This window comes from Geotrypetes seraphini, chromosome 2 (genome assembly GCF_902459505.1).
Source record: "Geotrypetes seraphini chromosome 2, aGeoSer1.1, whole genome shotgun sequence".
Classification (NCBI taxonomy): Eukaryota; Metazoa; Chordata; class Amphibia; order Gymnophiona; family Dermophiidae; genus Geotrypetes; species Geotrypetes seraphini.
Window position 1 is genome coordinate 300201880 of NC_047085.1, and position 25183 is coordinate 300227062.

Genomic DNA, 25183 nt, shown 5'->3' on the forward strand with positions numbered 1-25183 from the left:
GTCAAATTGACCCATTATATCATACAGTGTTACAGAGATTTGTATGAGTTTCTCTGATTCATCACAATTGAATACAATTTCTGGCACTGGAATCTCCCCACATCTTCCTCAGTGAAGACCGAGGCAAAGAATTAATTTAATTTCTCCTCTATGTCCCTGTCTTCCCTGAGTGCCCCTTTTATCCCTCGGTTGTCTAGCGACATCTGCAATAAGAGCTTTAACAATTTGCTGCACTTGAGTTGGAGGTTTGTAGATAATACCCATGTAGATAGAAGTTCCATCTTTTCTTTTCAAAGCTATCAATATTGCTTCATCTTCTCCCCAGGCCCCCTGCATTTGAGTTGCATGAATATCAGTCGTTACATAGAGAGCTATTCCTCCACCCTTTTGACTATCTCTGCCCTTCCTAAAAAATTATAGCCCAATATGTTTGCATCTCATCCATGGGAATCATTGAACCATGTCTCTGTGATTGCTACAATATCCAAGTCTGCCTCTAACATTAGGACTTGCAGATCATGATTTTTGTTGCCTAGATTGCGAGCATTTGTGGTCATTGCTTTCCATCTACTTTTCTGTGGCAATTTCATTTTTGTCAAGTTTTTTTTGTTTAGTCTCACTTCCTGTTGCCTTGCTAAGAAGTATGCTGCTAATATTGTTGTGTACATTGCTATCTTTACTGTGTACATCTTGTCTTTACTGTTACATCTTGTCTTTTGCTGGGGGTGGCCACCATAAGTATCCTGAATACATATGTCACCCCCTACTTCTAGTTTAAATGCATAGAAACATATTTCCTGAATTTCTCAGCAAGGATCCTTTTACTTGTCATAGTAAGATGCAACCCATCTTTACAATATAGTCTCTTGTTATTCCATGTATTTCATCATCTTCCTAAGTATCTAAAGTCTTCATGATGACACCATGCTCTGAGCCATGTATTGAAGATCTCAGTATTTCGTACTCTTTCCTCTCCTTTTCCATATGTAGGCAGTACTTCCAATAAATCTAGTCTTTACAAAAGATTTTAACCCCTCCCCCAGCTCCCGAAAAACTTTCTGTGCCGCAAGTGGTGTATTGCTGGCAAGGTCATTTGTTCTTAAGGTGGCCAAACAGGTTGAAAAGGTAACAGTGAAAGCTAGAAGGATACTTGAGTGCATAGGGAGAGGAATGGCCAGAAGAAAGAAGGGAGTATTGATGCTTCTGTATAAAACTCTGGTGAGACCTCATTTAGCATATTGTGTACAATTCTGGAGACCGCACCTTCAAAAATATATAAACAGGATGGAGTTGGTCCAGAGGAAGGCTACTAAGATCTTCGGTGGTCTATATCATAAGGCATATGGGGACAGACGTAAAGATCTCAATATGTATACTTTGGAGGAAAGGTGGGAGAGGGAAGATATGATAGAGACTTTTAAATACCTACGTAATGTAAATGTGCATGAGATGAGTCTCTTTCATTTGACAGGAAACTCTGCAATGAGAGGGCATAGGATGAAGTTAAGATGTGAAAGGTTCAGGAGTAATTTAAGGAAATACTTTTTTACAGAGAGGGTGGTAGATTCATGGAATAATCTTCCAGTAGAGGTGGTGGAGACTAGAGAATGACACGGTGGCGGTTTACCCGCGGCTACTGCATTTAGCTGCGGGTAACCCGCCAAAAACGGGGAATGAAAATTAGCAGCCTCTGCGGGGACGGGGACAAGGCCATCACCACCCCGTGGAGCGGTGAATGGTCTTGTCACCGCAGTGAGGCATAAAGGAACGTGCGGTCCCCGCAGCCCCCACCCGCCCACCCACCTCACCTTAGTTTGCAGGCTTTCTTTTTCGGCGACCGGAACGCTTTCAAAAGAGCCGCGCACGCACGGCTGCTCAGTATTCAATCTTCTGCTCTGACCCAACCGGAAACAGGAAGTTGCAGCAGAGTGGAAGATTGAACTTTGAGCAGCCGCGCATGCGCGGCTCTTTGAAAGCGTGCCGGTCACCGAAAAAGAAAACCGGCAAACTAAGGAGAGCTGGAGAGCAGTAGCGTACCAAGGGGGGGCAGGAGGGGCAAAAAAGGTAATGGCGCCAGGCCTTGGAGCACCGAGGCAGACCGCTTCTCCCTCCTCCCAGCCGAACCCCCGCTGACCCTCCTATCTCTCCCCCCCAAGTGAACCTTTCCAACCCTCCCAGCGAAAGCAGCAAACCTCCCTCCAGTAGCGTCGGCTTTCTCCTCCTTCTGCCGCATCACTGATGATGTCATCAGTGACGCGGCAGAGGGAGGAGAAAGCCGCGAAGGAGGTTTGCTGTTCTCGCTGGGAGGGTCGGAAAGGTTCACGGGGGGGAGATAGGAGGGTCAGCGGGGGTTCGGCTGGGAGGGGGGAGAAGCGGTCTGCCTCGGTGCTCCATTATCTTCTTCGGGCAGCAGCAGCGTTTACAATTCGCTGCTTTTGCCGGCTTCAGGCCTTGTTCTCTGCCAGGTCCTGCCTACTTCCTGTTTTCATGAAGACAGGACCCGACAGAGAGGAAGGCCTGAAGCGGGCAACAGCAGTGAATTGTGAATGCTGCTGCTGCTGCCCGATGAAGTTCAGGACATCGGGGAAGGAGCAGGGAGAAATTGGCTGCTGGCTTGGGGGTGAGGGTAGGGAAAGAATCGTGGAAGTGGAGAAATTGGCACGATGGCTTTGGGGGGGCTAGGGGGAGAGAGAAAGAAAGGAAAAAATAAAGAGGGGGGCCAGGGGGAGAGAGAAAGAAAGGCAGAAATAAAGAGGGGTCGGGGGAGAGAGAAAGAAAGGCAGAAAGAAAGAGGGGGACCAAGGGGAGAGAGAAAGAAAGGCAGAAATAAAGAGGGGGTCAAGAGGGAGAGAAAGAAAGAGGAGGGCCAGGGGGAGAGAGAAATAAAGAGGGAGGCCAGGGGGAGAGAAAAAGAAAGGCAGAAATAAAGAGGGGGTCAAGGGGGAGAGAAAGAAAGGCAGAAAGAAAGAGGAGGGCCAGGGGGAGAGAGAAATAAAGAGGGAGGCCAGGGGGAGAGAGAAAGAAAGGCAGAAATAAAGAGGGGGGGCCAGGGGGAGAGAGAAAGAAAGACAGAAATAAAGAGGCCAGGGGGAGAGAGAAAGAAAGAGGGGGGGCAGGAGAAGAAAGAAGAAGGATCAGAAGAAGGACCAGAGACTCATGAAATCACCAGACAAAAAGGTAGGAAAAATGATTTTATTTTCAATTTAGTGATCAAAATGTGTCCGTTTTGAGAATTTATATCTGCTGTCTATATTTTGCACTATGGCCCCCTTTTACTAAAACGCAATAGCGGTTTTTAGTGCAGGGAGCCTATGAGCGTCGAGAGCAGTGTGGGGCATTCAGCGCAGCTCCCTGCGCTAAAAACCGCTATCGCAGTTTAGTAAAAAGGGAGGGGGAATATTTGTCTATTTTTGTATAGTTGTTACTGAGGTGACATTGCATAAAGTCATCTGCCTTGACCTCTTTGAAAACCCTCGGAATATAAATGATAATTAACATTTTCTCTGCGTACAGCGTGCTTTGTGTTTTTAAAATTTTATTGTTGGTAGATCATTTTGACTTGGCCACAAAGGTAAGGGGGAGGGAGGGAGGGGAGCTGCTGAAAGACATCTAGTAATTCTTGCAGGCTTGACTGTGCAGGGAATTATTTTTGTAAAATCATGTTTTGTTATGTGACTGGCATTATCTAGACTTTAATTTCTATGAACGAATAGAATGAAAATGATATAAAATTACTTGCTTGCGGGGACCGCGTGTTCCAGCTCACACAAGGAAGGAGGGGGTGAAAGGGAAAAAGTTTCTCTTCCTTGGAAATAGATTCTGAAGTGACCTCATCAAAGAAGACCAGCACCAAATGTACAAGAAATCCCTTAAACAATGTCAAAAGAGCCCAAAATAGAAAACTGCTACTGCCTTGAGACTCCATTATTGAAGAAATCAACTTGAAATCACAGAAGAGACAGGAAAAGGTTAAATGCCTCATGGAATCCTCAGGTACAAAACACAAACCAAATTGTGAATGAAATCAGAGCAGACAATAAGAATTATAAAATTGATGTCATTATCCATCTGGAAAAAAAAAGCGTACTAGAAATAATGCCTCAGCAATACAATTTTCAGAAGTTCTATTTGCTCATGGTAAGGGAGAAGAGAGACTGCTAGTGATGGTGGGGGGACTGATAGAAGATATGAAAGAAGGGTGGTAGAAAGGAACAGATGGTAAAGGAGGGAGGGAAGGGTGGTGGTGGAAAGGAATAGAACAGACATTGAAAGAGGGTAGAGAGGAACAGTCCCTGAAAGGAAATGTGGAAGGCAGAGTGGGGAGAAGACGCTGGAAGGGAAGAAGACAGATGCCAGACTATGGGGGAGTGGAGGGCAGAAGATGGGTTCTAGACGGGGACAGTGACGGGGCGGTGAATGGGATGGCAGTGGCGGTGACGGGGCGGTGAAAGGGATGGCGGTGACGTTGAAGGGAACGGCGGTAACGGGGCGGTGCAGAGGATGGTGGGCCGGGGACGGTGCAGTGACAGGGACAGATTTTTTCCCCGTGTCATTCTCTAGTGGAGACAAAAACTGTGTCTGCATTCAAGAAAGCTTGGGACAGGCATGTGAGATCTCTTAGGAAGAGGAGGAGATAGAGGATGCTGTGGATGGACAGACTGGATGGGCCATTTGGCCTTTATCTGCAATTGTGTTTTTATGTATCATACCTGCTTTAGAGGTTATCCACACAATAGCATGGCTCCATTGGCTCCACCGACTAGAATGGAATCTTGTTTGGTTTACCCGAACCTCAGCCTCATACTCTGTATCCGGCAAAAGACCTTGAATTGTCACCCATCTCTGTTCTTGTTCAATGATGAGTGGATCCTTGACCAAGAAAACATCAAAGGTTATATTTTTTCTCATGCTTCAAATCAGCAAGCCTTAAATCTCTCGTTTGGAAGGAACTAACCTCCCTTTGACCTCCAAATTCCTTCACTCACCATCCAGTGCTTATGCTGAGTGGGTTTATACCTCACTTGATATTTTCTCATGTTCTCTAGGTAGTGGGAATGCTCACACCTCCAGGTAAGATTGTAGTAGCCATCACTGCTGTTGCTTATTTTGAGGAAAATTGGGGGACTTAACATGACTGGAAATGCAATATATATAAACTATTAGTGTAGGCAGAGTAATGGGGTCACAACATATTGCTTTGTAAATGACAAAAAATTGTTTTCTCTTAATCCAGTTGAGTAGCCAGATGTGCCAACTTGGATGGCCCTGAGCCTAAAGTGGGTAGGTGCACACTACTTCCCCCCTCCCCTGGTGACTAGAAATTGAATAAATACCTGAGCTGGCAGGGTTCCCAAGCCCTGCCAGCTGAAGAGGTCCTGCTCCAGAGGTCCATAATCCTCCATACTCACTGCATAACATTCCATATTCACTGCAGCTGGCTACTACCAAGCCAGCCCCCCTCCCTCCAAAAATTGAGAATGAGCAGTGGCCCGTAGAGTATGCCTCTGGTTGCAACGGAGTGTTCTGGGATTCCAGAAAAGGATCTTTTCAGCTGGTAGGGCCTAAGGATCCTAGACAGCCTTAAGGGCGCCATAATTTTGGTGTGCCTGAGCCAAAGTGGGTAGACTCAGATCCACCTGGGCCCACCCATGGCTACACTACCTCCTCACCCATCAGGCGCTCCCAAACACTCACAAGAACCTATATATTGCTCAAATTTTCACACTCCTCGCTCAAGTTGAAGTCCTTTCTGTGGTTTTCATAAGGTTTGAGGAGTAGCATGTTTCAAAATGTTTTATACTTAATTTTCACGTACGATTGTAATATGGTTTGTAGTTCAATATCTCTGCTTCCTTGTGCTTTATGGTCCTGTTCGTGCCTGTCATGCAATTGACTATGAGATTCATATTGTGCCCAACAGTCATAGCCATATCCTGCAGAATTAAAAACAAGGAAACTCAGCAAAAAGTGTTCTCAGTACTTCAAACTCTTCATTAGGCTCTGACCTCCAAATTCTGTAGATGGTGCCTTAAATTGTACACACAAATCAGTGTGCACAGTCAATTTGCATGCACTACTTAAATTGTTTAACAAGTCTCATTGACGCCAATAATTGCCAGTTAACATCTATTAATGCTAATTGGCATTAATTAGAAGTTACACGCACTTCATAGGAGCTTTCAATAAAGTAGTGCTTATTATTTTCATTGCATGACTCTGAAAAGGGAGCATGGGTGGATCGTGGGCATTCCTAAAATTAATATGCACTGTTATAGAATACACCTGATCTGTGCACAACTTAAGCACAAGTATTTAGGCCTCAAATAGCAAAGGGGTAAAGGGATGGTTCAAGCCAAAAAGCAAAACTTTGTGCCCTGGTTGCCATAGTAGGTGCTAGACCCTTTCCCCCCTCCTTTAAGATTGAACAGCAGAGAGATCCTTCCCTACAGGAGCAGGGGCAACAAGCAGAACACCCCAGAGAAAAGGGAATTGAATTTATGATCAAGGGTGGGCTCTGTATCGAGTGCAGGATGAGGAGAGACTCAGAAGCATGGAAGGCCAATTGGTAGTACCAAAAGGGTTTAATGAGATGGTTCTCCAATTAGGCCATAACCATCCCACAGCAGCCCACAAGGAGGTGGAGGGCAGGAAGATTTAGGTGATAAATAGGTTTTATTGGTCCGGGGTGGTGCGGAATGTGCAAAAGTTCGTACAGTGTGTGCCCTATGACAAAAGTTGACCTCCCACCATCCAGGGAAAGTGCTTTTGATCTTCCTCCCATCCATGGAGAAGCCCACGAGTCAGCTGGGGATGGACATTGTGGGGCCTCTAGTTAAAACCTCTAGGGGATTCTGCTATATCCTAGTCATAATGGACTTCACAACATGCTTTCCTTGGGTTTTTCCCCTTAGGCAAATTAACACCAAGCATTACGCAATTAGGGCAGAACGGGACAGTATGGAGAGCTATGATGGTCCCGGTCAGCAACTACTGCTTATTTCACAATTGAGCAAGAAGTTTGTGGGTCTGAGCACTCTACACAAACATACTTATTAAGTTTGGGGGCTTATTTTATTACTGTGGATATATTTTGTGCGTTTGATGATTTTATAAATCTGTGTTAGGTATTGAGAGTAGTGAAATCACAAGAAAGTCAAAAAACTTTACTCCAACAAGTTTGTGAAATTAACACTAAGGCAATAATTCCTAAACTGATTAAGCTATTTTGTTTGATGGGATTACCACAGGAGATACTTATGGATACATGGCGCCTAAAAAAAACTGGTGATGGAAGCCTCCCCCCCCCACACACACACACACACTCAGTGGTACTCTATAAACGTGCTTAAATTTAGGTACAGTTTACAAAATAGCACTTATGCCCAGGATCCATGCACTCGTTAATGTAGGTACAACTTTTTATACCGACAGAAACGTGTTGTAAATCCTCATACCTGAACCAGACATGGATCCCTCTTATTCTAGAATTGCGTGCATAAATTTTAAGAATGCCCCTCCGATCCACTCATGATGACCCTCCAGCTTCCATGCTCCCTGTTTGCAGTCCTGTGCAAAATTCTGGCAAGGAACCCATGCCTTAATTTGCGCACTTAACATTTAATTAATTCCAATTAGCACCAATAATCGGTTGTTAAAATGCCAATTATCAGTGCTAATTGACTCCTTATTCAATTAAGTTGTGTGCCCAAATTTGCATGCACAATTCAAAATGCCATATGTAGAATCCAGGGGTTAATGTTAGTTGCCTAATTCTCCATGAATTCTCAGTCTTCCTTGGATCACACCTTATTTTCTCCACTTAGAGAACCGCACCTAGTGCATGTGCAGGGCATTTTTCAATATGACATCTAAATCCAAGTTTAGATATTTGCAGAAGACGTACAAAAATCCAGTACCAAGCATGGCCATTTTCAAAACGTTTAACTTGGGTTGTGTGGTTTTTTTTTTTTTCAAAAAAATGAATGCTTGTGCTCTGCACATCTGTCTTTTTGAACCATAAAAAAAATGTCCAAATGAAAAATGCACAGAACGAGCCATTGAGATTTAGGAGGGGCCAGCATTTTTAGTAGACTGGCCGCACAGACATCCCAGCAGAGCAGTGAGGCATCTTGAGGGACACTGCAGTGAACTTCACATCAAAGGTCCCAGGTAAACATCTCACCATAACTCCTTTATGGTGTATGGAGAACCCTCTAAAACCTACCCAAAACCTACTGGACCCAACTTGCAGATGACACATATGTGGGTACAGTAAGTTTCGGGTGGGATTTGGAGGGCTCACAATCTCCACCACAAGTGTAGTAGTTAGAATGAGATATGGGCCTGAGCCCTATCTCTATGGTTGACTGCACTACTCACAAGGCTACTTGAGGAACCTACGTGCTGCTCTAATAGGACTGACTATAGCATCTGAAGTGATCATACAGGCAGGTATGTACTGTTCCATTCATATTTGGGGGGATTGGGAAGGGGTCAGTGACCATTGGGAGAGTGTGTGTATGTGTGTGTGAGGGGGTCATGTTTACATCCCTCCAGGGGTTATCTGGTCAGTTTGGGCATCTTTTTGGCACTTATCCGTTATTAAAACAGGTCTAGCCCTAGACATCCAAATTGTGTCCTGCACATACTCTTAAATGTTTGATTTTGGCAGAAAAACAACCAAGTCATAAGCCCACCCTGGACCCGCCCTCACTATGCCTCTAAAACACCCCGTTGAGGTTTAGACAAACTACGCTGATCAACAGTGTAGATATCTGTCTAGAATATAAGTTTCACAAATAGCGAATCGGAAAAGTTTGACAAGAAAAATGCCTATCTGCCCCTTTATGCTACTTTTTGGCTGGTTTTCCTTTCTGAAAAGGAACCCCATAGTCATCTAACTGCCACTTTATGGTTCTTTTGAGTGTATAAGATAGGTGCCACTTTATAAAATGGCACTTAGGCGGGTTTAGAACATAAGAATTGCCATACTGGGACAAACCGAAGGTCCATCAAGCCCAGTGTCCTGTTTTTTAGACACCAGTTTTTTAGGCAAAATATACATGTATAGAATTCAGACCTAGGGATGTAGTTTGGACGGAGCTGGGAGTTATTTAATCAGGGGAATATTCAGTCTGCTACCCAGGTAACTATCCGGATGAAGATAGTCTAATCTAATCTAAACTAATCTAATCTAATCTAACAATTGGTGAATTGCTCTATGCCTAAACAGGTTCAAGGCAACTACAGTTCTAGGGAAGGTGGAAGAAAGGGCTAGATTCACGAACCTGCCTGATCGGGACCGATCTGTGCCCGATTCGGGCAGGCCTGATGGATTCCCCAAACTACAATATGCAGATGGGTGCGATCGGAGGAATGCCCTCATCTGCCTGCCCGGATCGCTCTATAGCGATCCCAGCGCATGTGCAGACCAGCAGACCATCTGTAGATGGTCTGCGCATGCACTGGACATCCAGGCCCAGCAGAGATTTTTATTGTCTTAACTTTTTTGGAGCCTGTAGTTTTAACCCACTTAAGCCTGTAGGTTAAAACCACAGGCTTGCACTGCGAGGAAGGGTGGGAGAGTCGGGACAGGCAGGCGTTTGGGGCAGCAGGAGATCGGGGCTGACAGGGCAGAGAGCAGGGCGGCAGATGGCAGGGCAGTCGGAAAGGGCTTGAGTGACTGGTTCTCAGCAGTCGCTTGTTTGTGATCGGCCAGCCCAGTCGGTGTTGCAGGGTTTTGGTTAGTGAATCGTGTCCCTGCCTACTTTGCATGACGTTGCCATCATTTGCATGTGCGGATCGGAGGATGGTTAGCAGAGAGGTAAGTGAATCGGGCTGGAGGGAAATCAGGGCACAAAGGGGTCATAAACATATCGGTACACGATTGGTTTGCTTTGTGAATCTAACCCAAAGAGAGAAAGAAGAGGAGATAGAAGCAAGAGGAGGGGGAGGGGGGAAGAAAGTCTTCTAATTGGATGGTAATGAAGGGATTTCATGGTACAATTTACATTGGAAGGAATTAAAAACTCTGAGTCAGAACATGCTACTGATTGTCAATGGAGTATATTGCCTCGAAGAGAAGAGTCTTCAGTTTTTTCCGAAATTTGAGATAACATGTTTCGGTTTTGATAGCAATCGAGAGGCTGTTCCAAGTCTAAAGGTAGGACCATAAAAAGGCAGGTTTAAGCTTATTTGGGTAAGTCTGAGTATCACTACTAATAAACCAAGTGCATGCAAATGAATATACTGTACATCCCTACTCTATCCCTCTCATGCCTTATAAATAATGATTTTCATGAGTTCTAGTCCTGTTTAATCTGTTTCTATAATTTTTACTTTTTTTTTTTTAATGCCTCTGAGTTAAACACTGATTTCTTGTGTTGCTTCATAAATGCTTACTACTCAGAATTTTATATGGGTGTTAAATAAAGAATTTTTAAGATAAAAACAAACTGTTTCTGTACAAACCTTTCTGCTTTTTGCTAGGATCAGCTCACATCTCTGAGGTACAGTTCCACCGGGCAAATTACAAGTTGCCCTCATATCCCTATAATGACAAAAAAAACAACAACTTGCACATAAAGTCAAATGAGTCCTTGAATAAATCTTAGTCTTTTGTTAGGGGGAAAACATTCCCCTCCCCCTTTGTTTCTGACCGTAAATATTTCCTATTTTTCTCACTATGCACCTTTCTCTGTTGCTTTCCAGTGGGAGATTTAAGATCTTTCTCAAAGTTTTCCTGTCAACAGTTTCCAAATGAGTATGTGCACGAGAGCTCTAGTTTCATGGAAGCTAAAGTGCCCACAGAGACTTCTGGAACATATATTAATGTACAAGGTGTGATTAAAAAATATGGTGAATGATTAAATTTAAAAAAAAATTATTACAGTAAAAGCCATTGCCATTAATAGCCCTCAAAATATTTCCCCTCGCTTCAAACACCCTTATCCCATCGCTCTTGCCACTTTCTGAAGCAGTTCTGGAAGTCCTCTTTTGTGATTGTCTTTAGTTGCACTGTAGTGGCTGCCTCGATTTCCTGAATCAATTCAAAACGTTTACCTTTCATGATCATTTTAACTTTGGAGAAGAGCCAGAAGTCGCATGTGCCAGATCCAGTGAATAAGGTGGATGAGGACATACCGTAATATTTTTATTTGACAGAAATTGCCGTACCAGAAATGATGTGCGACATAGAGCATTGACGTGATGGAGGATGAAAGCATTTGCCTGTTTCTCATGTTCAAATCCGTTGTTAAAATGTTTTGATCAGAACCATAAGAGATGTTCAGATCCTCAGAAATTTCTCTAATAGTCAATCACCTGCTTGATCAAATCATTTCGCTTACTCTTTCAACATTCTCTTGGGTTTTTGATGGTGAAGGATGTCCCAATTTCTCCTCATATTCAACCCAATTCACAGCCATTACAAAATTGCTCGATCCTGGTCATTTCTCGATCCTGGACATTGCAACATCACCATAAACTAATTTTAACATTTTGTGCATTTCTTTAGCACTTTTTTGCAGTTTGCAACAAAATTTCATGTTGCTCATGATCCATGATTTATGGTACACTTTAAAACACACCTTCTGGCACATACTGTTACTAAGGGCTCCTTTTACTAAGCTGCGCTAGCAGTTTTAGCCACGCTTAGCGCGCGCCAGACGCTAACGCCTCCATTGAGGTGGTGTTAGTTTTTGGCACGTAACATAGGGTTAGCGCATGCGGCAATGTAGCGCGCTCTAAAATGCTAGCACACCTTAGTAAAAGGAGCCCTAAGGTTTGATGTGCTGTTTCCCTTATTGAAGATCTCTGCCTTTCAATTGGATGGCGCTCGGCAGCAGCATTCACCATATTTTTTTTTTTGTATCACACCTCGTATAGTCTGAGCTTCCATGCGACACATCAAGCCATTTGCCCACAGTGCCTAGAAAAGAAAAGTACCCGAGCTAGGTTTCTCAGTCATTTGACCGTTGCTCTATCAATTTAGTTCCTATTGTAATATGCAGGGGCATATGTATGAGTCTGCAAACTCTTTCCTTCTCATATTATCTTAGAGAATAAGACATTTTAGATACATTCAAAAGTTCCTTAAAGGCCTTTTTATATAGGGATGAATTTGAAAACTAAACCTAGAACCAGGGTCCTGATAACGTATATTTTGCCCACTCATGCATTCTTATCTATTTCAAATATGATTTTCTGCACTTGTTTTTCTCCATCCTATTGTAACCCTCATTATTCCTTTTCTCCTTAAAAATTGTAGTTCTACTTCCATTGTGCCAGGTTTATCTACGTCTGCATTTGTCTTAGCAACAATTTTGTTTCCTCTATTTTTAAAAATATGTACACCGCTTAGAAATTTTTTATTAAATGTTTGTATCAAATTTTAAATAAACTGTAAATTACTAACAAACATGAAGCTTAGAAACAAGAGGATTACTAACTCCTTATTCACAGTGCCTGTGATACTGCAGTATGCATTCACAAGTCTATGGTCTGGTGTCCAGCTGCATGTTACAGTGGCAAGCGAGTCATACGTGCAGTCCAGTGCTGGGACATCTGTGGAAGAGAAAACCATTCACGTTATAATCCTTTTTAGTGTAATGTGATCAAGTTAAGGTTGTTTTAATGCAGAATGCAACATTTGAAACAATTACATGAGTAATGATAATATTGGATGATGTTATAATGTCGTGCAATGAACTCAGAATGTAAGAGCTCAATATTCTTTTAGGGCTCAATATTAAAAATGATTCTATTTATTAGTACAAAAGTAGAAAAAACCTGATGGTTACCTATCACTTGAATATAATATATAGAACCACCAAAATAAACCAAAATGACACTAGAGATAATTTCTTTTTTCTCTCTCTATTTATAAATAGGAACAAGCCTCAGAATATTGAGTATTAGATTTTCACCCATTCAGGGTTCTTTCAAAGAGAAAGACACTTCTTTTCTCTTACTCACATTCACATCACTGGCTTGAACCATCTTTCAAACATTAAATATAATTTTATTTCTTCACTGCTTAGATTGTGCTGCATGTCATGTACTCTCTTTCTCCAACCCTTCCATCTAGTACCTTCTATCTCTGTCCACTTCCATCCAGCGTCTGCTCCCCTCTTTCTCTCCTCCCATTTCCTTCCTGCATTTGCTCCCTTATCTCTCCCATCTGCACTTCCATCCAGCATAGGCTCCCCACTACCATCCAATGTCTGCCCTTTCTCTTGCCATCCACCCCTCTTCAATCAGCATCTGCCCCATTTCTTTCCCTCCAATATCCTTCCCCCTTGTGTCTCTCCCCTTTCTCTGTACATCAATTCTATCAGCACCACCCTTCCATACCACCCTGCTCCCTTTCTTTACCTCCACCGCTCTTCCATTCCAGCAATCTTCTCCTTTCTCTCCCTTTATTCAGCAAGGTCCCACGATGACTGTAGCTACCGGTTGCCAGTCCACCCCACTCCGACGTACTTGCTCTGGAGTGGACTCAGCAGCCGCATGCTGGAAGGTCCCGCGATGACTCGTCTGCTGGCTCTGCTCCGGAAGAAGTAAGTTACGTCGGAGGGGGTGGAACCGGCAGACGCAGGGAGTTGTGGCAAAGTCCCGCAATGACTGCGTCTGCTGGGTCCACCCCTTCCGATGTAACTTACTTCTTCCGGAGCAGAGCTGGCAGATGAGTAATCACGGGACCTTCCTGCACCTCAGCGCAGCTGTCGACTCTGCTGCAGAAAAAGTAAGTCAGAGGTAACGTGACCATTTATTTTTTCATCAAAAAGGGACATCTATTAATTGACTGTGTATCCTTTCTTTTATTTATTTCTTTCTGCACTCAGGCCCAACAATTGTCACTTTCTATTCCCTCCCTCCTTCCTTCCCATGTCCTTAGTGTCCCCAGTGCCTCCTTCCTGTGTCCATAGTGCCCCCAGTGCCTCCTTCCTGTGTCCATGGTGCCCCCAGTTTTCCTTCCCATGTCCTTAGTGCCCCCAGTGCCTCCTTCCTGTGTCAATAGTTCCCCCAGTGCCACCTTCCTGTGTCCTTAGTGCCCCCAGTGCCTCCTTCCTGTGTCCATAGTGCCCCCAGTGCCTCCTTCCTGTGTCCTTAGTGCCCCCAGTGCCTCCTTCCTGTGTCCTTAGTGCCCCCAGTGCCTCCTTCCTGTGTCCTTAGTGCCCTCAGTGCCTCCTTCCTGTGTCCATAGTGTCCCCAGTGCCTCCTTCCTGTGTCCTTAGTGCCCCCAGTGCCTCCTTCCTGTGTCCTTAGTGTCCCCAGTGCCTCCTTCCTGTGCCCTTAGTGCCCCCAGTGCCTCCTTCCTGTGTCCATGGTGCCCCCAGTGTTTCCTTCCCATGTCCTTAGTGCCCCCAGTGCCTCCTTCCTGTGTCAATAATTCCCCCAGTGCCTCCTTCCTGTGTCCTTAGTGTCCCCAGTGCCTCCTTCCTGTGTCTATAGTGCCCCCAGTGCCCCGTCCTGTTTCCTTAGTGCCCCCAGTGCCTCCTTCCTGTGTGCATAGTGCTCCCAGTGCCTCCTTCTGGTGTCCATAGTGCCCCTAGTGCCCCCAGTGCCTCCTTCCCATGTCCATAGTGCCCCCAGTGCCTCCTTCCCATGTCCATAGTGCCCCCAGTGCCTCCTTCTTGTGTCCATAGTGCCCACAGTGCCCCGTCTTGTGTCCTTAGTGCCCCAGTGCCTCCTTCCCTTGTCCATAGTGCCCCCAGTGCCTCCTTCCTGTGTCCATGGTGCCTCCTTCCCATGTCCTTAGTGCCCCCAGTGCCTCCTTATGTCCTCCCCCCCACTGCCTTCCAGATTTTCTCCACCCCCAAATCCAGCCTGCCTGTCTGCCTACCTATCTCCCTCCCTTCCTGCTGCATTAAAGCCAGTCAGCTTGCCTGCCTACATCCTGCACTACCTACCGTGGGGAAAAAAAAGCACCTCTCCCCTTACTTTCTCCCGGTCCGCGCCTGCAATCTTACCTCCACCCACCGACAAAAAGTCTTTCCAACGTCAATTCCGACGTCAGAGAAGACGTTCCGGGCCAGCCCCCCCCTCCCTTTGGTACGCCACTGCCTTAAAGCTAAATCTCAGAAGGAAATTTTAAAATTATATGTGTATTTTGCATTATAGAATGGGAAATGCATGCATACATTTTGGTCTGCCCAAACCACACTCCTTTGAAATTTCTGTCTCCCTGCCATCTTTACTTGCAAACAGTGAGATTCCAAAGTCACCATTTACACAGATAGCCAATCTATATGTAGAAATGCTGCAATTTCCACATGTAAAATACCTATGGTTTAAAACAGAACTTTTTGGACTTCTCACCAAGGCATCCTCTTATAAAATCAAATCCATAAAGGAGGTTCATTATTTTTTTCCAGGAAAGGTGTGGCTTCACGTGCATTTTTATAAACATAGGATGTGAATATTTTGTATTTGTTAAGGTGGCGTGAAATTTTCTTTCTTCCAAATTTAGGTAATTCAGGTTCAAAGTAAGTGCCAGATAAGAGATCAATACTCCCTCCATGCGACCCAAATTAAAATGCTCTCAAATCTATGATAAAATATAAAGTTTCTATGTTCCAGGCAAAGATATCTCACTCTCAGATTTAGAGTGTCATGTTGCAGTGGAGACCACATATGGATTTCAAGCCTATCCCTGTATTTCTTATTTGTATCCATTCCAGTGGCATAGCCAGCCTTATTATTTTGGGTGTTCCCACAGTTAGGATGAGTGGGCCTTCCAAAACTTCACAGCCTCCCTTTGTCCTTCATCTCTCTCCCTCTCCTCCAACCCTGGATCTAGCATTAGACCCCCCCGCCTGTGGCCCAGCAGCTCCCCAGTCTATCGTAGCATCATTCACCACTGCAGCAGCAACACACCTTCATTACCTGGGCTGGCTTCACAGGCTTCTCTCTGCTACATCCAGGAAAATGGAAGTGATGTCAGCAAAGGCAGAGGGAAGCCTGTGGGACTGACACTGACAGCAGACGTGCGTCGCAGAAAGGGAGGGGGAAAGTGCCGGTCAACAGGATTAGGGGAATGCTAGTTCAGGGGTAAAGGAGAGAGCAGAGCAAATTGGCTGCCACTGAACATTTTTTGTGGACTATTCAGGGTGGGCCTATGCCATGAATGAGTGGGCCTGTCTCCACGCAGGTCCACCCAGAGCTGCACCACTGCTCCATCCTCCTGAGACTGAGATTCCAGCCTCAATTTACCTTGAGACATTCCTGCAATAAACAGCAGCAGTGACATGAGCCAAAGATGAGGGTGGTATTGCTCAGTGGTCTTCATCCTGCAGCGTACAGCAATATGGCTGAAAGGAGAGAAACAAGACATATGAGATTGGAAGCTTAATGCCATCAGACAGCAGAAACCAAAGATAGACAGTTAAGCCATGCAACTCAGCCATAGTTTAAGTCTGATTTTGCACAGGGCCACCATGAGGATTGTGCAGGTGATGCAGCCTCATAGGGAACAAGGGAGTAGGGGTGCAAAAATCACTCCCTGTCGATTGCCTCCCCTGCGGTGGCCGCAGTACAGTGGTTGGGGCGAGGGTGCTTGAAGGAGCTCCACACAAGGTGCAATTTCCGTTCAGGAGGCAAGGGGTAGGATTTTGATTGTCCAGGACAAGGCATACAAAGCTGGTATTTAAAAAAATGCTTTCTAATGCAATGTCTTTTGTAAAATATGCATAAGATTGTGGGGAAATACACATGTACAGTATATTGCAGCAGGTCCTGCAGGGATAGGGTTACCAGATGTCCGGATTTCCCCGGAGGGCTTTTCAAAACCCGGCACTTTGACTGGGTTTTGAAAAGCCTCCTCTCAATCGTGTCGGGCAGGAGGCAATCCACACATGTGCGGGAGCCATGTGATGAGGTGACACGCACATGACATCATCGTGTGATACCCGTACATGCGCGGATTGCCTCCTGCCCGACCAAAGCAAGCAGTGGGGGGCGGAGCTAAGGCGGGACTGGGGTAGAGATGGGCGGGCCTAGGGGCGGGTCTAGGGTATCTGGATTTTACAATTGTAAAATCTGGCAACCCTAAGCAGGGATAGATATTTTATGAAGGAGCACATTAAATAATGAATAGCTTCACTCATCTGCTCCTTCTTTTGGCATTGCTCGATTTTGAGAGACATGATTCAGAACAAAAAAAAACTGCAAAAGGTACCAAAATTTCACAGTATTCTAATTGTTTGGAAACAATATTCTAGTAGAAAAGCTCTCTCTTTACATAGCCATCTCATCCGTCACTCACTAGCAACCCCCATCGACTATGAATTTTAGAGTTATATTAGAATATATTGTGCTGTATTGATATGTTTTATAAACTGATATTATTCTTTGTAATGCTGTTAGCCATTCTGAGTCTTTGTCATGGAGAGCAGGATATTGAAAAAATATCGGTAATAGTATTTTAATTCAGTTTCTATGTTTATTTAATACTGAGCTTTTCTACATTCAGTAAAATGCAAGAAGTTCAATAACCTGCTGTTCAGGGGCCATCCTCTGTTTAGATATGAAGGGAAGGCGTTTGCATTGACATGACAACAAAAGAAACAATTGAAAGGCTCTTTTATCAGTAGAAAGGGATGCGGCAAAAGTTGAAAAGCTACAAAGCCACAAAAACTGATAAGATTTTGGTTTAGATAAACAGACAACTTCAGATCTTTGTCAAGAATAAAAACCAGAGAGACATACTGTCATTTGTAAGAGAAAGGGCAAACAATTGAAGAGCCACAATCGGAATGAAAGGCATTGTTGATTTGCCAGATCATGCCTGGCTCGTGGCCACCAACCCAGAATCTTTTTGAAAAGCAGCAAATTCACTTTTCATATATTTTGCTGCAGTTCAAGGCTCCAGAGACATGGGGAAATCTTTAGATGTCAAATGGGCAGTGCAGAAATTTCAACGCTTGATTGCTGATCTTACATCAACAGGATCCAGAATGATTCTCCTCATTGCTTGAAATAGGGTCGCCAACCAGCTGACATTTGACCAGACTTTTAGTCATTTTTCATAAAGAGAGGCCAGAGACCAGAAGAACAGAAAACCAACTAATGCAAAGGCTGATTTTCTACCAACTGTCAATCTCCAGGTTGCCTGGAACTCCTTCTACCAATGGGCAGTGATTCTACTTCTTGCCACTATCCACTCACTTCTCATCGGATACTTGTAACTAGCTCAACTACTTTCCAGCTTCTTCCTAAAACTTCTGGTAGGTCTCTCCTGCACATCCATGACTGAAATATTCAAGAGTCCGTAGATACCCAGTCCCATAGTTCAAATCATGAATGTTTCAAACATGTGGCTGCAGAAAGCACAGACAATAATCCTTTGCATCCACCTAGCCTTTCTACCACTGAGAAGCACAGTTTGGAAGATTTTACTAGCTGTCATCTCTCACTACCACTCTCACCAAACCAGTTAAATTACATTGACTGGGTCAGGTGCTGATTGTTATTCAGTGGCACTTCAGGAGCGATATGATAGAGGTGTATAAAATACTGAGTGGAGTGGAACAGGTAGATGTGAATCACTTGTTTATTCTTTCCAAAAATACTAGGGGCTCCTTTTACAAAGGTGCGCTAGTGGTTTTAGCATGTGTGCTAGTTGCTACCGCCTCCTTTTAAACAGGTAGTCATTTTTTGGCTAGCACGCGCTATAGCGCGCACTAATCTTGAGCATGCGCTAAAAACGCTAGCGCATCTTTCTAAAAGGAGCCCTAGGACTAGGGGGATGAAGCTACTATGAAGTAAATTTAAAACAAACCGGATAAAATATTTCTTCAATTAATGTGTAATTAAACTCTAGAATTTGTTGCTGGAGAATTTGGTGAAAGCAGTTAGCTTAGCAGCATTTAAGAAACGATTGGATAATTTCCTAATTGAGTGATCAATTTTAAATTTGGACTTATACCAAAGTGGCATTAAGGGAGTTCCAACAACCGATTTTTAGACATTTGTCTAATAATAGGCTTTATGAGTGTCTAATAAAAGTTTACAATCTGTGATCTTGGGAGGTATTATACAAGTTGGAAGTAAATGTGAAGTATGTTGAAACAATATTTCCTGTTTAAGTTATAACCGTAGAGGTTCTTGTTCTTGTAGCACATCTGATGTTAACTGATAGATACCATATTAAAGCAGAGAAGCAGTATGATAAGAATAAATATCCTTAGTAGTTTTAAGTGTTTTCATGGCTATCCTTTTCAATAGATTTTAGACAATTTTGAATCAATTTGGCTATAAACTTCTCTAGCTCAAAGTCCAGGTAGTATTAATATTATTAATCTGTGGGTTTAGTACGTTTTGATTTAATCCAGGGTGACCATTTTGTGGCAGCTTCACTAATGATGCTCAAAATTTTTTAGTATTAATGTACTGTATATAGTTTGTTCTAAATCTTTTATAAGCATTAATTGAATTGGGGACCATTTAAAGTTGTGCATTCCAATATTGTGTTATGTAGTACATTGATTCATTGGAATGATCTCTGATTTTTCCCAGTATACAGATTTTGTATCCTGAGAAAGTGGAGAAATTATTTCCTGTAATCATTAGGGCCTGGATTTTAAAAGTGATGCCATAAGTTAGGTGACGGTAGGCACCCTATCACCACCTAACTTTCCTTTCCACCTTTTACGAAGCTACATAATAGCTCCAACACTCATAAGAATTTTACATTTCAGGTGTTTCTGTGGCCCTAGGGAGGTGCCTAGGGCCGCTTAAGCTTACCCAAGGCCACTTCCAGGCAAAACCACACCCACACTTAGCCTTGGGTGATCTTAAGTGTCCCAATGTGTCTCCCTCAACTGTGACAGATACTTACAGTGTAGGCAGCCTGCCTCGGGATTTTGTTTTGTTTTTTTTAAAGTGTGCATCCCAATTGGCTGCTAGACAGCGGTAGGATGCCTACTGCTACCTACAATCGGAATGCCCATTTATAGAATCTACCCCTTACTCCAGTGATTTTTCACCTTTTCTGTATGAAATGAAAAAAAGTAGAAAATCGCTGGACTAAGTGTATAGCCCTTGATGGAGACTACCCCAACTTTGTGGGTTGGGCTGAGAACTTTTCAGCAGCCCCTCGTATACTGATTCACCAGGTTCACCCAAATTTCTAATCTCAGTTTATATTCGAGTCAACCTTTTTTCCTCTTTTTGGGAGGTTTATATTTGGTTTAGATTAAATTTGAAGGTTTCCCAGATTGGTTACCTTTAATGAAGAGCCATTAACCTCACCAGAGATTGATACTTAAAAGTATATAATTAAGCAGAAAGGTTACCTCCTTAGTATACATATTGTAGTGGTTTTAGGATTCTAATTATAGTCTATGGGGCTAATAATCGAAACAGAAATACGTCTAAAAACCTGCCCAAATTAGCACTTGGACGATCAAAAAGACAGGTTGTCCAAGTGCCAATAATCAAAATGGGTTTTTAGACATATCTAGAGACTTTTTAGGCCTCTGAATCCCGCTGTGCGCCCAGAACAGAAAGGGGCGTTTATGAAGGAGTGGTCAGAGCGAGATGTGGGCAGGATATGGGCTGACTTAGACTTAATGTTGAACAATAATAGGAAGATATATAGTGATATTCTGTGAATTACTATCAATTAGTTTGCTACTAAATTTCACAGTGATTGAATTTTTATATTCGTTTGTATTTAATCCTTATCATAGATAAATATCTAAAATTATTACGGTGATGTGCTCAGACCTGTAACCCAATAAATAGTGAAGCCACTACCATGAGTTTAACAAGGGGACCATCATTGCAACCACCTGTCCCCGACCCTCCCTAAATGATCTTATAGCTGTTCAGATACTGTGTTTGTACTTATCTGAATGGAGAGGTTTCAGCTGTTCAACTTGGTCTTGTTAAATCTCAATGGTGACTGTGTTCTACCCAATAAAGTGAAGATTAAAATTCAATGATGATTGTATTTGTCCTCATTTATTCCCGTCCCCCCGACTCGAGTTTCGTCTACTTCGTCGGGGAGGGATTTTGAACGACTCTGGTCTCAGCAAGCCGGTATTAGTGTCCCTCCCCGACGAAGTAGACGAAACTCGAGTCGGGGGGACGGGAATAAATGAGGACAAATACAATCATCATTGAATTTTAATCTTCACTTTATTGGGTAGAACACAGTCACCATTGAGATTTAACAAGACCAAGTTGAACAGCTGAAACCTCTCCATTCAGATAAGTACAAACACAGTATCTGAACAGCTATAAGATCATTTAGGGAGGGTCGGGGACAGGTGGTTGCAATGATGGTCCCCTTGTTAAACTCATGGTAGTGGCTTCACTATTTATTGGGTTACAGGTCTGAGCACATCACCGTAATAATTTTAGATATTTATCTATGATAAGGATTAAATACAAACGAATATAAAAATTCAATCACTGTGAAATTTAGTAGCAAACTGACTTAGACTTAGTCATACTGCAGGGATAATCGAAAGTTTTATGAGGCTGCCTGGACAGAACTTATTTGTTGTAACTTGGACAATCTTAAACCAGGTCTAAGTGCCCAGAAGGATAACCACTGCAGACACAAAGTACAGATGCCACACACTCCCCCAGTGATTACTAATCTCCCCCATACACACACACACACCAGAAAAATCGGACTAAAAATATACATACCTGCCTCCAGAACATTAGTACCTGGCATAGGTAAGCCTAGTAAAGCTGCACACAGGTGGCTTAAGTAGTCTGGAGGGTGGGCTTGTGAACCATAGAGAGGAGGACCCAGGCCCCCCCAACCTTACTCTTCTACCATCTAATGCCACCTGCAGCCATAAGGGCTATTGGAGTTGTAGACAGGTAGATATAGTGGATTTGGAAGTTGTTTTAGGAGGCTCACTATAACCTATAAGGGAATTCTAGTGAGATGTTTATCTGGCACCATTTTTGTGAAGTTCACAGGAGTGCCCTGTAAGGTGCCCCACTACTCTGTTGCCATGTCTGGGTGGCCAGTCCATCATTTTGCTGGCCCCTCCCACATCCAAAAGTTCTTGTTCTAGGCATTTGGGACCTGGATGATTTTTGCACAAGAATGCCGAGGTTCCTGAAACCCTGAGAGAACTCAAACCCTCCAACACCATCCTCAATCCCTGCCCATCCAGCCTCCTGCTGTCCACAGAAGACGCCATGGCAGAATCCATCCTCCCCATCATTAACACCTCCCTCTCCACAGGGACAGTTCCCCTCAGCTGGAAATCAGCTATTATCAAACCCACTCTCAAAAAACCCACCCTTGATCCTAACGAACTCGGCAACTATCACCCGTCTCCAACCTCCCATTTGTCTCCAAACTCCTAGAACAAATTATGCTCCGCTGACTACACCCTTTCATAGAAGAACAAGCGGCCCTGTCCCCTGCTCAATCCGGCTTCTGAACAGGCCACAGCACAGAGTCAGTATTCCTAGATATCATCGATGACAGCTGGTCAATACTCGACAAAGGCAGGGATGCCCTACTAGTCCTACTTGACCTCAGTGCTGCCTTTGACACGGTCGACCACCACCTCCTCATATCCAGACTCTATGACCTTGGAATCAAGGACTTTGCTCTCCAATGGTTCACCTCCTTCCTCCACCAAAGGACCCAAACTGTCCTACTAGAGACGCACAAATCTAACCCCAAGCCTATCAAATATGGCGTTCCCCAAGGCGCCCTTCTATCCCCCCTCCTATTCAACCTCTACATCAGACCTGTCATTGATATAGCGTAGAAGAACAACATTAAAATCCACTCCTATGCCGATGACATCCAGCTGCTCCTCCCTCTAGGCGAAAACCGATCGTCCCAAATTGCTAACCTCCAACACTGCCTCTCTGACATGAAAACCTGGATGACAAACAACAAACTACAACTGAACGCCTCTAAGACCAAACTCTTATGGATCAGGAAAAAACACACCAAATACACACGCCCAACACTATCATGGGACTCCACTCTACTAACGGCAACAGATCAAGTACGCAGCCTAGGAGTAACCTTAGACGGACACCTATCCCTATCCACCCACATATCCCAAGTAATCTCTACCTCCTTCTACTACCTCCGCCAACTGAGAAGGATCAAACCCTACATCTCCACACCTGACCTAGCCCAACTCCTCTACGCATATGTCCTCTCCAGAATGGATTACTGCAACTCCCTATTTAATGGAATAACCAAAAAAGATCTCAAGCGCCTCCAACGGGTCCAAAATGCAGCTATCCGCCTCCTACACAGCCTCAACTACCATGATCCCATCTCCCCAGCACTCCGCGCTGAACACTGGCTCCCAATTAGCCAACGCTGTGCATTCAAGGCCCTGGCAATAGCACACAAAATAATTTATGCCACTGCCCCCTCCTACATAAAATCCAAGCCTCCCATCTACATCCCCACCCGCACCCTCCGCTCAGAAATGGAGATACGCCTATGCATTCCCCCCAGAAGGTCCCTCCTCTCAGAAACTGCCCGCACACGCTCCTACAGCCATTTCATTCCCCAACTATGGAACCAACTCCCCCCTCAACTCAGACTACAGAACTCACTAATGACATTTCGGAAAATGGTAAAGACCCTCCTCCAACTAAAGGTCACCCTCAGTCTACACCCAACACCCTTAAATCCCACCTCTACCCTTCTTTCTCCATTCTAATCTTCTGCCTAAATTTCTGTATAGTCCACTCTCAGCCTATACTCAAATAACTTGTATCTAAACTAAACTACTTATATTTAAACTACTGTTCTTAATTTGCTGTATAGTCCCTATATCTACACTGCTGCACAGTCTCATATGTCCAAGCATTTAAATCTACTGTATAATCTTGTATGTCCAATTCACTCCATTGTGAATGTTTACTTGTAAACCGTTCTGAGCTACTGGGAGGACGGGATAAAAATCTAAATAAATAAATAAAATGTAGTATAAAGATAGACGTATTAGCAGTCTGTAAGATCAAACGCCTGGACGTACAGGTAGACGATTTTCAAAAAAAGTACTTTAGACGTATTTTTCAAGAATGGACTTTGGGGGTGGAGGAAGGGAAATAAATATTGATAGTGATAATTGGGTAACTTTATTCTTCATTTGCATTGTATATCCTATATAATAAAATGCTAGCCGCACATGCGCACTCCTACTTGCTTGCTTCCGTTTTCCCTGATCTGTAAGATGCAGGTCTGTGGTCGCAGGAGTAGTGCGCATGCACGCCTAGAGTTCTTTTCAGTTTGTCTTCGTTGTCGTCTTCGCCCCCCCCCCCCACACCCGAATCCCCGTTGAGCCTCCCACCATGGTCTGACCCTCCCATCTGACTTTCCCTTCTCGCAGTCTGGCCGGCTCCCTTAGTCCCTTGCCGCCGCCGCCACCCCCTTCCCTTCCCGCGGTCGAGAAACCTCCTGGCTCCAGCAGCGGCCGCAGCACTGTAAACACGCTGCTTCGTGGCCTCTACTGCCCTGATTTGCTCTGCCGCGTCTCTGATGATGTCATCAGGGACACGGAAGAGCAAATCAGGGCAGTAGAGGCCGCGAAGCAGCGTGTTTACAGTGCTGCAGCCACTGCTGGAGCCAGGAGGTTTCTCAACCGTGGGAAGGGAAGAGGGTGGCGGCGGCAAGGGACTAGGGGAGCTGGCCAGACTGCGGGGATGGCGCGCATCTTCAACAGTGTGTAGGCGGGAGGCGCGTGAAGGAGTTTCAGCTCAGAGTAACGGCTGGAGGGTGCTGCAGATGGCCCATGCAGGTAAAAATTCTCACAGTAGGGGAAAGGGGGGCTTCTTCGGGGGAGGGATGTGCTGGGAGGCAGATTGTTTTGCTTAGGGGGGGAAGACAGAAGGGGGGCCACGGAGAGACAGGGAGGAACTGGAGGGGGAGAGGGAAAGGGGCCTGCTTTGGGGGAGGGGTATGCTGGGAGACAGACAGCTTTGCTTGGGGGGGGGGAGACAGAAAGGGGCCCACAGAGAGACAGTCAGGGAAGAACTGGAGGGGCAGAGGGAAAGGGGCCTGCTTTGGGGGAGAGGTGTGCTGAGAGGCAGACAGCTTTGCTTGGGAGGGGAGACAGAAGGGGGGCCACGGAGAGACAGTCAGGTAGGAACTGGAGGGGGAGAGGGAAAGGGGCCTCTTTGGGGGGGAGACAGAAGGGGGCCCACAGAGAGACAGTCAGGGAGGAAC

General features: G+C 44.5%; 1 protein-coding gene across 2 annotated transcripts in view; it reads right to left on the minus strand.

The window, feature by feature from the left end:
• Positions 1 to 25183, minus strand: part of IL2RB (interleukin 2 receptor subunit beta) — a 194575-nt gene that overhangs the window by 49426 nt on the left and 119966 nt on the right. For both annotated transcript variants that reach the window (XM_033929886.1, XM_033929885.1), the window contains 6 exons: positions 16216 to 16313; positions 12450 to 12564; positions 10471 to 10549; positions 5816 to 5933; positions 4986 to 5134; positions 4710 to 4869 (listed from right to left, as the gene is read on the minus strand). In XM_033929886.1, the coding sequence (XP_033785777.1) occupies positions 4710 to 4869; positions 4986 to 5134; positions 5816 to 5933; positions 10471 to 10549; positions 12450 to 12564; positions 16216 to 16291 (697 nt within the window). In that variant the 5' untranslated portion in view covers positions 16292 to 16313. The remainder of the gene's footprint in view (positions 1 to 4709; positions 4870 to 4985; positions 5135 to 5815; positions 5934 to 10470; positions 10550 to 12449; positions 12565 to 16215; positions 16314 to 25183) is intronic.